Consider the following 14526-nt stretch of genomic DNA (forward strand, 5'->3'; position numbering starts at 1 on the left):
TGCTCTAGACCCTTCACCAGCTTCGTTGCTTTTCTTTGGATGTGCTTCAGCACTTCTACATCCTTCTTGTAGTAGAGGGGCCCAAAACTGAACACAGTATTCAAGGTGAGGCCTCAACAGTGCCAAGTACAAAGGAACAATCACTTTCCTAGTCCTGCTGGCCACAGTATTTCTGATACAAGCCAGGATACTGTTGGCCTTCTTGGCTACCTGGGCACACTGCTGGCTCATATTCAGCCAGCTGTTGACCAACACTCCCAGGTCCTTTTCCACCAGGCAGCTCTCCAGCCACTCTTCTCCAAGCCTGTAGTGTTGCATGGCATTGTTGTGACTCAAGTGCAGGACCCAGCACTTAGCCTTGTTGAACCTCATACGACTGGCCTTGAACAATCAAACAAGCCTGTCCAGATCCTTCTGAAGAGCCTTCCTACCCTCCAGCAGATCAACACTCCTGCCCATCTGTAAACTTACTGAGGTGCACTTGATCCCCTTGTCCAGATCACTGATAAAGATATTAAATATTAAACAGAACTGGCCCCAATATTGAGCCCTGGGGAACACCACTTGTGACCAGCCACCAACTGGATTTATCTTCATTCACCACAACTCCTTGGGCCCGGTCATCTAGCCAGTTTTTTATCCAGTGGAGAGTATGCCCATCCAAGCCATGAGAAGCCAGCTTCTCCAGCAAAATGGTGGGGGAAACAGTGTCAAAGTCTTTACTAAAGTCTAGGTAGACAACATCCACAGCCTTTCCCTCATCCACTAAGGAGGTCACCTTGTCATAGAAGATCAGGTTAGTCAAGCAGGACTTGCCTTTCATAAACCCATGGTGACTGGGCCTCATCACCTGGTTGTCTTGTATGTGCTGTGTGACAGCACTCAAGATGATCTGCTCCACAACCTTCCCTGGCACCGAGGTCAGGCCTGTAGTTGCCTGGATCCTCCTTCCGGCCCTTCTTGTAGATGGGCATCACAGTTGCTAACCTCCAGTCCACTGGGACCTCCCTGGTTAGCCAGGACTGATGATAAATGATGGAGAGTAGCTCAGTGAGCACTTCCGCTAGCTCCCTCAGTACCCTTGGGTGGATCCTGTCTGACCCTATAGACTTGTGTTTGTCTAAGTGGTGTAGCAGATCACTAACCATTTCCCCCTGGATTGTGGGGGCTTCATTCTGCTCCCCATCCCTGTCTTCCAGCTCAGGGGGCTGGATATGCAGAGAAACTGATCTTGCTGTTGAAGACTGAGGCAAAGACGACATTAAGTAGCTCAGCCTTTTCCTCATCTTTTGTCACTATGTTTCAGTTCAAAGTATCTGGAATAGTGGGAGGGTTGTGTTATAGCCCACCAGCATGGTGATTAACAGCTTGAAACTGAGGGTATACGCGACATGGCCTGCAGTATAGCGAGACATAATTAGAGTTGTTTGAAGGTGCAAAGCCTGATGGGACAGTGTTGAAGAATAGTACGAGATAGAGAGACCTACAGCAACCACTGAGAACAGCTTGTGGCATATGGCGTCTCCCAGGACCCAGCATTGTGTCAGAGTATTAGTGCTGTGTACAGCACAGGTGTAGCCAGATAGACAAACAAATAGACAAACAAAGAGTACCAGAATGCACTTAGAAAAAGTAGGCTGGGCACCTTTTGCTTGTCATGGGCTAAATTGGCTTTTCAAATCCATTTTGAGGGCTCCTTATTAATATGGGGAGGTGGTGGTGTTCACCAGCATCAACACCCAGAAGTTATACACCATGGGCAATATGATCTCAAGTTGCAAACTATATCCTGGAAAAAGATCAGCTAAAGATTACATGACTCCCAGGTAATGGAAATCACATTCGGCAATTTGGTGTGAATCTATAAGAGGAACCCAACTAGGACTACAAAAGCTATGATAACTTTCAGTTCATTCCCATACCACAATTTTATCACAGACTCACAGCAACTTTCAGTCTGGAAGGTACCTCTGGAGGCTTCTTCTCCAACTCTCTGCTCAGAGTTGGGCTAACTAGATCCGGGTGCTCAGGATCTTGTCTAGGTGAGCCCTGAACACCTCCAAGGATGGAGATTCCCCAGCCTTTCTTGTCACCTGTGCCACCCTGAATCACCTTTAGGGCAAGGGGGGAATTTTTTTTTTTAATGCCTATGTAGAATTTCCCTTATTCCAAGTTGTGCCTGTTGTCTCTTATCCTTTCACTGTTCTCTGAGAAGAGTTTGGCTATTTTGTCTCTCTAACATCTCCGTTAGCTACAGAAGACAGCAATTAGACCACTCCCCCTTTAGCCTTCTCTTTTCTTGTCTAGCCTCTCCTAATGACCTATGTATAATATGTACTGCAGTCTTTAAGACTATATTAATTCCAGGTACAGAGAATGAAACAAGAACTGTACAGGTTTATGAAAGGTTTTTCAGCTTTGGTTTTTTGCATTTTTAATTTTTTTTAACCAGTAAGAGAGATACTCTGTCTTCTGCATACTACTGATGGTTACCCCTGACTGCGGTCTAATCTTTGGTTCTGAACCTGCTTTCTCTCAAGATTTTTGGCAGACTTACAAGTTTTGCCTTGAAGCCTCAGGCTTTAGCTCAGACTGTCTCCAACTTGCTATATTGCCCATATACAAGCCTCTCTCTTGCTGGGCCTGATTTTCTTCCTAGCACATCTTTTCTCAGGTTATCAAGTGAAGAACCTCTAATTTGTAGCTGACAAACTATAGCAAACCAAAGTAAAGATCATTATTATTGTTGACGAAAGACCATGCAGTATTTGTCACCTAACTCATCCATTTGAAGACTAACAGGAAAGTAATACATGGAAGAAATAAAGCCAGCTTAGAAAAAACCATCACATTTCAAAAACTCCTTAAGCTTCTGGGCACAATAACCATGGAGAGAGGTTTGGGGCAGTGCATGGAAAGAAAGTGAAATGAAGGCACAACAAAGAATGGAGAGCTTTTCAAGACAAGTGATTTATGAATACATTTCCACTGTCTTAGGAAGAAGTTACCATGTGCCTCTGGCACATGTGCTGTTTAAGGAAATTCTAAGAATCAGAAGACTAGTACAAATGCAAGAGGACAGACATAAATTTCCACATTTCTCCTCACAGAAGGATTATAGAAAAGTGGGAGGGGACCACTGGGTGTGTCTTCTCCAACTCCCTGCTCAGAGTTGTGGTAATTCTAAGGCTAGATCAGGTTCTTGTCCAAGGCAGTCCTGACATCTCCAAGAATGGAAATTCCCCGGACCCTCTGGGCCAGTACTGAATCACCCTTGGGGGAGGGGAACATATTTTTCTTATACACAGTCAGAATTTCCCTCGTTGCAAGTTGTGCCCATTCCCTCTTGCACTGTGCCCCTCTGAAAAGAGCCTGGATCATTGTTTGCTAAAATCTCCCTTTAGATGGTTGATAACATCAGTTAGACCATCCCTCTTCAGCCTTTTCTCCCTTAAGCTGAGCAAACCCAGCCTCCTCAACCTCTCTTCATATACCATTACTCCAACCTCCCAACCACCTTGATGGCCCTTCGCATCTCTTATATGGAGACCCCAAAACTTTACATGCTGATATTTCTGTTCTCCAATCTACTGATTAAGTATTCATGTAGTAGTTTCCTCTTCACTTTATCACTTCCTGTCATACTTGCCATCATCTCCTGCCCTTAGCTGATTATGCCTTACATTAAGTTTTTTGGTTGGTTGGTTTTGTTTTGTTTTGTTTTTTTAAAAAAAAACCTTCTGTTTGCTATTCAATCCTTAGTGATTTTCTGGACAGACCTTGGTGTTCTCCAGGTTGAACAATGTCCATGGCTGGCAGGGACTGAACAAGCTGCATCATTAGAAATCAGCACATTAATGGGTGTAACTTTTCCTATGACCTTCCCTTTCTTTCACTGACATCAGTTACATGAGAAAAGAAAGAACTCATGTTGCTAGAGTAGACAGGTATCTCTGGAGCACCTGCCTGAGAGCAGGAGATCTCACAGCAAGAGGCTAAATGAGTTGTATCTTAAATGTCACATATAGGAAGACACTTGCCTCCAAGAGGAGCCCCGAAGCAACATCCAACTCCAACTGCGCAAGCCGCCACCAGGAGGTCGAACTGCCTATGCACATTCTGGAACAGAGATTGCAGCCAGAGAAGGGCATGCTGAGGTTAGAGGGAGCAAAGCTAAGGGGTTAGGATCCATAACAATGAAACAAAGCAACAGCCAGCAGCAGATTCAGCCATTGCTATTGCAAATAGCAGGCTCTACACACTTTAGTGCAGTCTTTAGTACTGTCAGCTGGTCTTCAGCAGTGATATCTGATCCTTATGCACAGACAGGATCTACTCAAGTAGAAGAGCACTTCCCTTTGTTTTATTACACAGCCAGTTTCTGCTAGAAGCCTGTATGTAAAGCAGTTCCTACATTTACCTATATATGCAGTTAACAGATTTTTTTATACAACTAGTTAATACAGTGATTGGCCTGCAGAGGCTGTTCTGCAACAGCAAGAGCCTAGAGACAGTGTCAGTGCCTATAATTAGCAGTGCTGGATAAATTTGTCTTAAAGACAAATTGATCTTTGTCTGCAGCTACTTTTTTATACAGACAATGATCACAGTGCAAAGGTGTTAACATCATGAGATTGAAAACTTGCCAAATTCATATTCCTAACCAGCTTCATTGTAATTCACAGGTAACATTGGTGGTCCTGCACAGTTATTTGACTGTATATCTGGCCTCCCACTACCATTTTCTTTGGCTTATATTTTACCGCTCTATAGCAGTACAGTGAACTTCAATCCATGTTTCCTCTGTGTTTTGTGGCCTGCCAATACTATCCTGTGTGTCTTAGGAGTTCAGCCTGTGGAAGGACTGTATGCAGACACATGTGCCTTACCTCATACACACCACAGAAGATTGACATGAACTTGCTGAGTACTGCAGCACAGATACTGGCAATATGCACAAAAGGACCCTGCAAGAGAAGAGAAGGAGAAAAATCAGAGAGAGTTACCCTCTTGTTATGGACAAACACTTAGCCATTGCAGATCTCAATTTCTCTTTGGCCATCTCAGCCAGTCCTCCAATCTTTTTTTTCTTTTTTTAATAGCCAATGGAAGATAAGTGTTGCTGGAAAGAGCAGAGTATGGTGGCAAAAGAAAGAAAACATTTATAGACTCTTCTCCCACAGACAACTCCTCTCACCTCCCAGACCCTGGGCACTACTGCACATGGAAACAGTGAAAACAGCAATATTTACCTCTTTCCCTACAGGCATGCCACTTCCAAGCCCAGCTGTGAGGCCCACAACTTTGGCCACAAAAGCTTTGAGAGTAAGATATTCCTTGAGGACCACTCCCCTCATAATGGTCTTGAGCTCTGGGATCCCAGACCCTGAAAACAACAGCAGAGCAGGGGATGAAAAAACCTGCAGGCAAATGGAATAAGAAAAAGAGACAGACAGAAACAGATCTTGCCATGCCTTCTGCCCTCACCAACAGCCTGTGGAGAGACGAGGTGGCAGAAAATGGCCGCAAACAGAATAAGAACAAGTGGGTATGTGACCCACGCCAGATACTGCATAGGAACATTCGGGTGCAGCTCTCTGTACATCCACTTGTAGGCTGTAGACAGACAAACAAAGAAGTTGTCAGTAACCACAGCTGCTCCAAACAGGTTGGTAGATATCAAAGAATCACATATTGCTAAACCTGCCCGTACTATATCTCTCCAGAAATGCTACCCTAAAGTCCTCATTTTCTAAGACAAGCGTTGTTACATTTTGAGTACGAGTTCCCAAATAAAACAGGCATTCTGCAGGAATGGACAGAAGTGGCTCTCTTCTTAGACACTATTAATACCTGTTCTCAAATGTGGTGTAAGAAGAGGTGTGTTATATGCAGTTGTGAGGATGAATTACTGTATGGGGTCTTTTCATTTGACAGCCTGAGTGCCTTGTGGGGGCCCTGAAGGGCAAAAATCTTAAAAACTAGCTTAAAAGCTCTGCTTATGATATGCTTTTTAGAGCAGCAGCATGAAGGGAGCTGTGCCAACCGTTAAAACGTGGTAGCATTGCTCAGCCAGGTACAGCCGCATGAGATGCTGAGAAGCCAAACTGAACTGCAGTTCCTGTGCAGTCCATCTTCTTTGCCTGAGCTGGCTCCCAACAGAGCAGGAGGCTGAGACTTGGTGGATGGAAAGAAAAAAATCCTGAAGAACACAGCTGCAGGCAGTATGAAGGACAGGGGCCCTCTGAGACTGGTAGGGTAAGCCTGGTAGATGGGGAAGCTCTAAGAGGGAGGAACACTGAGCTGAAGGAATATTGGGAGCTTTGGGGAACTGCAGTGCCTGACGGACATCAGCAGCCAAGGGCACTGAGAGGAAAGGACTGGTGTGTGTGTGCGGGTCAGGATTGGGATACTGAGGGTAAGGACAAAGGAACAGTGTAGTTAACAGGATATGGGCAATGTTGTGTGTGCGTGTGTGCACCGAGATGGGGGCCAGGGGGACTGAAAGATATTGTAATTGTTATAGCTGTTATAGCTATATATAGGGAAGATGTCCCCGCTCATTGCAGGAGGCTTGGACTAGATGATCTTTAAAGGTCTCTTCCAACCCAAACTATTCTATGATTCTATGAAATAAGACAGTGATTAGGAGATATTTGTGAAAAGAGCCAGAGGAGAGAGCACTATGTGGCCAGGTAGCAGGAAACTGCAGAACACTGTATAAAAAAAATTGGCAAGAACAATGAGGTAAAAAGCAGAAACAGTGTCAGAAGGGAATCTAAGAGCCCCTTCCCCTCCCCACCCTCCATGTGCTCAGTAGACACGGGGAGGATGGGAACCAGTATAATAGGGAGGACCACAGTACCACTTCTCTGTGCCTCTACACATTCAAGGGAGCAGGAGGGAAAGAGAGTCAAAATAATGGTTTGTCTTTGACTCATACACATATCCCTTGTTTCTGCCTGCTTACTTCCAAACTTTTCCCTGCCATCCCTTTTAAAGAACCTCTCCCAAGTAAACCTTTTCTCTACTATGTTGCAAGTACTTCAAACTTCCCAGGCAGTGAGGGGTGAGGCTGGGACACTGGTGTTAAAGGAGGAGGAACATTGGTCACTGGGCTTTGTAAAACATTCATATAATTTACAGTGTGCTTTTGCAGCACCTGAATGGGACCCACCCTGTAGGCTCTTCGCACTGGCATAATCCATTCCCCAGCTCACCAACGCCATGACCAGACCCAACAGAACCAAGAAAATCCAGTCCTCTCCAAGCTTCTTGGTAACATATTTCTGGATGCGTCTAGCACAGTCTGTGGAGGGAAGAGTGAACCAGAAAAACTGAGGGAACATAGATGAAGCTTGTGTCTGTCTCTCCTCTCCTCTGCTGAGAACTGACTACAATAAGGCTTAGTGTCGAAGGACTGGTACCCATCCCTCTCCTACACGGTCCTGCAAAATCTGATGCAGTTTCAAAAAAAAAAAAAAGAAAAAAAAGAAAAAAAAACGGAGGGGGGAATTTAACATCTTGTGCACTAGCAGCAAAACTCTGACACAGTAAAGTCCTTCTCCTCCTGTTACAGAGATCTGTTGTGGAAAAAATTATTAACTTGGTCTTTTTTCCAAACAGATCTTGGCTCTTCCTAGGATGAAAGTTGGCATTAAAAAAATCTTTTGGACCCAGTGTGATTCCTTTTCCTTCATTTTCTGCTTCTCTCCAGTCACAACTTTCTTGCCTTTTTGCCTTGCTTAAATTCTGTCTCTGGCTGGCCTACCCAATATCTTGTCATAGGGTAATGAAAGATGCATTGTCCCTACCTTGACATTTGGAATAGTGCTCTTCTTTGATCTCTACTTGACTCTCACGCTTCAGGGGTCTTTCATTGTTCTTTTGGGCCTGCTTCTTATTCAGTAGTTTTGCTGCTTCCTTCTCTGCAAAGTCGGTTATCTGGTCTGTGTATTGGCCATAAAGCTAGAGGAGCAGAAAGCAAGAGAGATCAAAAGGAAAAGATAAGGAAAATGCTTCTTCACAAACAGCATTAAAGATGAAAAAGCAGATCTAATAACAGTCAGAGGTGCAGACCTAAATGTACCCAAGCACAGAGACAGAGACACAAACTCTTAGACAGATGCAGCTCGCTACTTTTTTTTTTTTTTTTTCTTTTCCCTTTCTGGTTCCCTCTTCCCAAGCTCTCAGAAATCCTCCATCTCCTTTTTGGGGGTACAAGATATCATCACAGAATATTAATTGCTTTCTAACATCCTGAGAAAGAGCTGGCTTTGGTCTGAAGAGACTGAGCAGGCTTTCTGGAGGTACAAAAGAAGGTCAAAATAGTTCACATGAGGCTGCCACCCTCAGGGCTGTCTCATACACTTCAGCAGCACTGTGAAACATCTCTGAAGGTTTTAAGAGATATTACACTACCAAACAGGCTGCAGGAATGTCCTGCATCTGTTCCCCCCGCTGCCAAGGAATGCTTAACGGGGCACACAGCCACTGATGGTGCCTGTGGAGGAAAAGAAGCCGCATCAGCTCAGAAATACCACAAGGTACTGCACACCTCCTCCCATTATTAACCCAAATCATCATGCTAAGTACTCACATATCTCCACCTCCTCTGAATTTCCTACCTACCTTATCTAGTCTTTGTCTTCAGATACTAATCTTGAAATGGAGTTGGTTATATGCAATTCGAAGTAGCTACATGTGCTTACCAGTGACATTTCACACATGGATCTGTAGTAAACTTGGCAGTTGTGCCGTCTTGTCAACAACGAGATCTCAAGGGAGCTTGAAGGAGCCTGACTGTGCCCCCTTGTTTGTTTATCAGATTCCCTCAAGGGCAGCTATCCTACCTCAGTCTTTCAGAGTATAGGTGGGGAAGGTGTGCATTTGAGAAGCAGAGAATAAGACTCTCCTCATCACATGACCTTCAATGAACCATCTTTGACTTTATTTGAGGTCAGGTTACCACTTGATGCATGGCCTGTGATCTTGGCACTTCCCACCTGCAAGAATGTGACCCTTTGTTTCCTCCCCAGCTCAACATCTGCTTCTCTAAGATTTTCTGAGTGGCAGGAGAAGAGTGAACAATGCTTTGATCAGCAAAATCAGACACTTCAGCTGTAGAATGACAAGACATGGGAGAGATATAAAGCACTACCACACACTTATGAGAAATTTCTATTTGACAGCTTCACATGTCCTCCTTCCAAAGTGACACAGGAGATGTTGCTTTTGTTCCCTGGGGATCTCCATGAACTGAACCATCAGCTGTACAATGGGGATAATGCAGCTGATCTATTTGTAAAAGAATTTGAGATCAAACATATTCAGAGACTCACAGAAATATTTACATTGGAAGGCACCTCTGGAGGTTTCTAGTCCAAGTCTCTTCTTACAGCACGCAAGCTCCAAAGCCAGATCAGGCTGCTTAAGACCTTGTCCAGGTAACTCCTAAACATCTCCAGGGGTGGAAATTCCCCATCTTCTCTGAGCACCTGTTTCAGTGCTCTACCAATTCCTATTTCCACATAAAAAACACGACTGAAGGTCCTAAGTAGTTTATTTATTTGCATATATTCCTCAAGAGACACTTGAACCATGTGCAACAGCTCCCTTCAAAATCCCTAGTGGTTTTTTCACAGAACACACATCTAGGCTTTTTAAAATCATCCTGTTCTTAAGATGGCTTAACTGCTGTCTCTTAAACACATTGATTTTATTTGAACATCTGAAAGTATTCTTCCATTCATCACTGCATTGGAAGCTGACTAATTTCATGCAATTATTAACTCCATGATTATCAACATGATCTAGGCAAATTAAGCCATGCAGACTCTTTGCAGTGAGGAACGGCCGTGCTCTGACACGCATAATACAGACAGGACAGTGAAACATCATGCTGAAGGACTTGCCAGACTTCATATACAACGTAAGCTGTAACATAGAGAATCCAGTCCTAAATAGCAGACTGCTCCTTTTTTCTTTGTGTCTATTTCAGCCAGAAATGCCAAGTACTAGCACGTTTTAGACAAATGCATCTTCACATCACCTCAGCTAATGTTTCATTGCCTTTACGTGGTCATGAGGGATGGGTTTATATCAAACACAGCTTAATCCAAACTATGAACTCAAACCCATGCCAAGTATGACGTTCAGATTAGAGTCTTCCATCTGCCCAGATGGAATAGCTTGACAGTATAATAGTATGAATGGTAAAAGTCCTCACACAGCATCCTAGTTCACTGTTTCTATCTGGCTGGAAAACGGGGCACTCAGGATGTGGAAAAAAATGAGTTAGTCTCCGGACACAAAAATGAAGGTTCTGTCCTGGAAAACAAGTTAATCTCAATTCACTTAAAGAACATTCCATACACGTACTTTTCTTCTCCAGGACTTTGGCACTATTCAAATTTGTAGGAGATTGTGGGACAGAGAAAGAATCTGGAAATCAGAATGACCTTAAAGAAAATTAGGTTAGGCAAGAAATATCCATTCCATTAGAAAACATATAAAACTAAGAATATAACACAGTAGGTCTTAGACTGTTCCTTCTTCTGATGCTCCCACTCTAACACAAGGAACACAGGGTTTCTGAGCACCAGAAAAACTGGAGAGAATTTTAAAAGATCTCAATTACCACCTAAAGAATTGCCTATCTTGGCTAATGCTGAGTGAGGACATGATAATGGTGAAAAAAAACAGCTGAAGGAATAAATACCACTAAGGGGACACACACACCCCTCTCCCCCCAAGATAAAAACATCCAAAGAGAAAGCACAACCAGTGTAAAGATCCTTTTCAGGAAGGAAGCATTTATTAATGTTTAAATGTAAACCAGCAGGATTTGTCTTTCCAAAAAAGATGGGGAAGTTTCATTGCTTGAGTAATGGAGGAGAAACTGCACAGAATCTCAGGGGAAAAATACGTACAGGACCACAATCTCAAGACTTTTCTTGGAACTATTTTCTGAGAGCTCAGCACCTGCATAAAACTGCTCTCCTCTCAGAGTCCAAAGCCTAAGCTATTTCCCATGCCATTCAGACTGAACAATATGTTCTCCACAGCGTACTCCAGTCCTGAAATCCCTTCTCCCAGCACTGCAAGCGCATATTGTTTTTCATCTGGTGCTCCTGGCCACTGAGACAGCCTTGGGTTCTACTGCTCATCCCTCTCACTACCACCTTGTAGCCATCCTTCTATTCCTGAGATTATCTTCCTTAGCTTTTTTTTCCCAATGGATCACAAAAGAGTAGTGATATTTGGGCTCAAAGGTAAAACCTCCTGAAACTCACTTCATAAGTAAATTTAAACATCAGTAAAAAGTCTAGGCTCAACTTCTTGGACATAGAACCAGTAAGGCACATGTGAGGGATCAGGGGCAGCAACAAAATAATAGTTCTTCCTGAAGAACAGAAGGCAAAGGGCAACAGCAGTCTCACTTCCTGAAGGGAGACGGGGGGTTGCAGAGAAATGTCAGAGGGAGACGTCTTGGAGGGACACAGTGAAGGATGAAAGGAAAAATGTGTAACTTGCAAGAAAGGAAAGTCTGTGCAGAAGGAAAACTTGTCCCCATCCATGCCCTCCTGAGGGTGGTTCAGCACAGGAACAGGTGCCCAGAGGGTCTGGGGAATCTTCAGTCTTGGAGATGTTCAGAACTTGCCTGGAGAAGACCCTGGACAACATGACGTAGCTTTGGAGCTTTGGAGCTGTGAGCAGGGACTTGGGCTAGAGACCTCCAGAGGTCCCCTCCTACCTATATCTTTCTGTGAGTGTGTTATTCTATATTACTGCACTGCTGATTACTCATTACACATCCCTCCCACTACACCCATCTGTCTGTTGCTGAGGGAGCTCTCTGCCATGAACACTGTTTCTATAATCACAAATAACAGTTTCTAAATACCTCACCAGCTAGAGCTGCTTTCTGATGCACAAAGAAAACAATAAAAAAATCTTACAATGTATGAGAATGTATATATATTCTTATCAATGCATATTACACCATCATATATCTACTGTTACCTTAATTGTCCAAAATTATGTATACATTACTATTATTATCTTACTACCTTTGTTATTATTATCTATGAAGCACTATATGTTTTTTAACTATCAATTACCTCAAAGCCCCAGGCCAAAGACCAAGATTCCACTGTTCTGGGGCCTGTGTAAACCCAACCAAATCACGGAGCCAGTCTGAAATGGCTTCCAGAATACGTCTAAAACAGAGGGTAACAGCTAGCAAAAGAAAAGGGTGCAGTAGAATCAAAATCTCTGCCAACTCGTTTTTTCCCATGACAGTGGGGAAAGAAATCTTAATGGTTACTTTGCAGGAAATGGATGAAAATGTATGCAGTAGGTTGTTTTTCATGCTAATAACATAAGTATGCATGTTCGTACAAGATGTGTACATTAGCATGCATATTTATACTTTAGCTGCATATGCATGAATAGCTAGCAAAATATACATATGCACAGCAAGCCTGGTTTTGCCAGAATAAATCTGCAAAGTTTCATACATAAACGTATATGCATATATGTGTAGATGATTGTTTACATAAAAGCATTTTTAGGGCATGTTTTTCAGTAGATCTATAAACATGGCTGTCTGTTTTAAGACTGAAAATTCTGTTCAGAAATGCATGCTTGCTTGGGAATGTTACTGCCTGAAGATATGGATGGGAATGCATTTGATGGCATGCTTGTTTGTGCATTGAGGTTGTCTATCCACATGCACTGACCAGCATGTCTCTGGAGCTGAGAACAAAGACGCTCCAGTGCCAGGTAGTGAGAACACTGAGGTAGGTTGTATTGCCTCACTGTGTCATCTGTGCCTGCTTGTAACAGTGGTGTTAGGCATGTGGAAACAGCATAGTGGGTGGATACATGTGAACTGGGATGTTTCGGTGCATGGATGTGCTTTGCTGGAGAAACAGCTTGCATACCACAGCACCCCCCACCCCCAACTCATGAGGTGCATTTCCTTAGCCCACCTCAGCTCTCCAGGCCTACGTGTTGCTCCCCTCACAGGTGTGTGCCATCGTCCCAGCAAAGCCGTGATCCCCACCCAGGGTCAGCCAGGGACTCAGTCATGGCTGATGAGGCAGGATGCCTCTTTCCCACCAGTGGTCCCTCCCTCAGGCGCTGCCCGTCACACCCCGGCCCTAGCTGCTGGGCTGGTGCTCAGCACAGGGCGGTGATTCAAAGGCTGAACCCCAGCAAAGCTCAGGTCCAGCTGGGCCCACACACCCCTCCATCCCACCCCAGCCTGTGCTCACCCTGTTAGCATGTCTGCTGCAGACAAACCATTTCCTTGTGTTAGTCTAAATAAAGCATAAGCCGTTCCAGTCAGACTTCTGTCCAGTCACCTTCCCATTTGGGCTGCTGCTTCCAAATCAATCAAGGAATGGTTTTGGAAGAGTTTAGTGTAGGAGACATTTGCTGTCTCATGTTTTAGACAGTTTCAGAAGAGAAATTCCTGAATATGGCCATAGAACTGAATCTCTAGTCTTTTGCAATGTGACACGTATAATCCTCATTGGGATGCTTCTCTACAGGAAGAGATTTGCTTGGTGGCAAATGTGGCTTTTTCCCCTAACAGTAAATCACAAAAGTCTTCAGGAGATGCTGAATGTATCACCTCCCTGATCATTCACCTAAGTATTCATATAAGGGGATTTGCATTCATGTAAGGAAAAACACCCACCCTGCATGAATTTCACATTCACATGCTCTCTCCCTCATCATTTGACTGGATCCTTCATTGCTCCAAAGCCCTCTTACGCCAGCTTAGACTAAGCACAGTGGTAGGAAATAAGACACCAGGACTCTGCTGTAAAATCTCCCCTTTGCAGGAGGCTAGCCCAAAAGGAGAGGCAGAGGAGCTACAGAGGGTATGGAACAAGAAGCCATAACCAGAGTACGTCTATGTCACGGTTATCTTTGTGAACCACTGCTTGTATGAACCAGAGCAACAGTCAGGTCAAGTTTAAAAGTTAGAAAATCCCTCACTTACAGCTTCCCTAAGACCCACCAAAACTACCAATATACATGTACGGCTCTATGACCATGAACTGCTTTTTGATTAAAGTCAGAACAGAGCTTTGCATGACTTTGTCTATACAGCTGTGTAGTTAGATTACCCATCTATATACATCACTTTTCTCTTTGGTTTTATTCATTCTTCTGTTCTACTTAATATCACTATGCAGCTGAAGGCAGCTGCAGTTTCTCTTTGCTGCCACATGCACATTAATGGTCTGGTTGATTTTCCCCATCCCAACTTGCCCATTCTAATTCTCTTTGTGTCCACGGCAGGGGAAAATGACCCTTGATTGGAAATGCTGGTAGCACTCCCAGATATAAGTACAAACATGAAAGTCAATGCCTGACTTGGGAGTCAACAAGTGAAAGGCAGAGTTGGTAGCATTTGGAATGGAGAGGGATGTGGGCTCTACAGCACTGTTCCAGGAGCCCCAAGAGCCTACGTGACCCCAGGGAGACCTGTGCTGCCACAAACATCCC

General features: G+C 44.0%; 1 protein-coding gene across 1 annotated transcript in view; it reads right to left on the reverse strand.

The window, feature by feature from the left end:
* The window catches only part of CLCN1 (chloride voltage-gated channel 1), a 71730-nt gene that overhangs the window by 30875 nt on the left and 26329 nt on the right, over positions 1-14526 (reverse strand). The window contains exons 3-8 of the mRNA XM_075108880.1: positions 7815-7968; positions 7178-7309; positions 5488-5616; positions 5253-5386; positions 4890-4967; positions 4041-4119 (exon numbers count right to left, since the gene is read on the reverse strand). Of these exons, the coding sequence (XP_074964981.1) occupies positions 4041-4119; positions 4890-4967; positions 5253-5386; positions 5488-5616; positions 7178-7309; positions 7815-7968 (706 nt within the window). The remainder of the gene's footprint in view (positions 1-4040; positions 4120-4889; positions 4968-5252; positions 5387-5487; positions 5617-7177; positions 7310-7814; positions 7969-14526) is intronic.

The sequence above is a fragment of the Phalacrocorax aristotelis genome, chromosome 1 (genome assembly GCF_949628215.1).
Source record: "Phalacrocorax aristotelis chromosome 1, bGulAri2.1, whole genome shotgun sequence".
Lineage (NCBI taxonomy): Eukaryota > Metazoa > Chordata > Aves > Suliformes > Phalacrocoracidae > Phalacrocorax > Phalacrocorax aristotelis.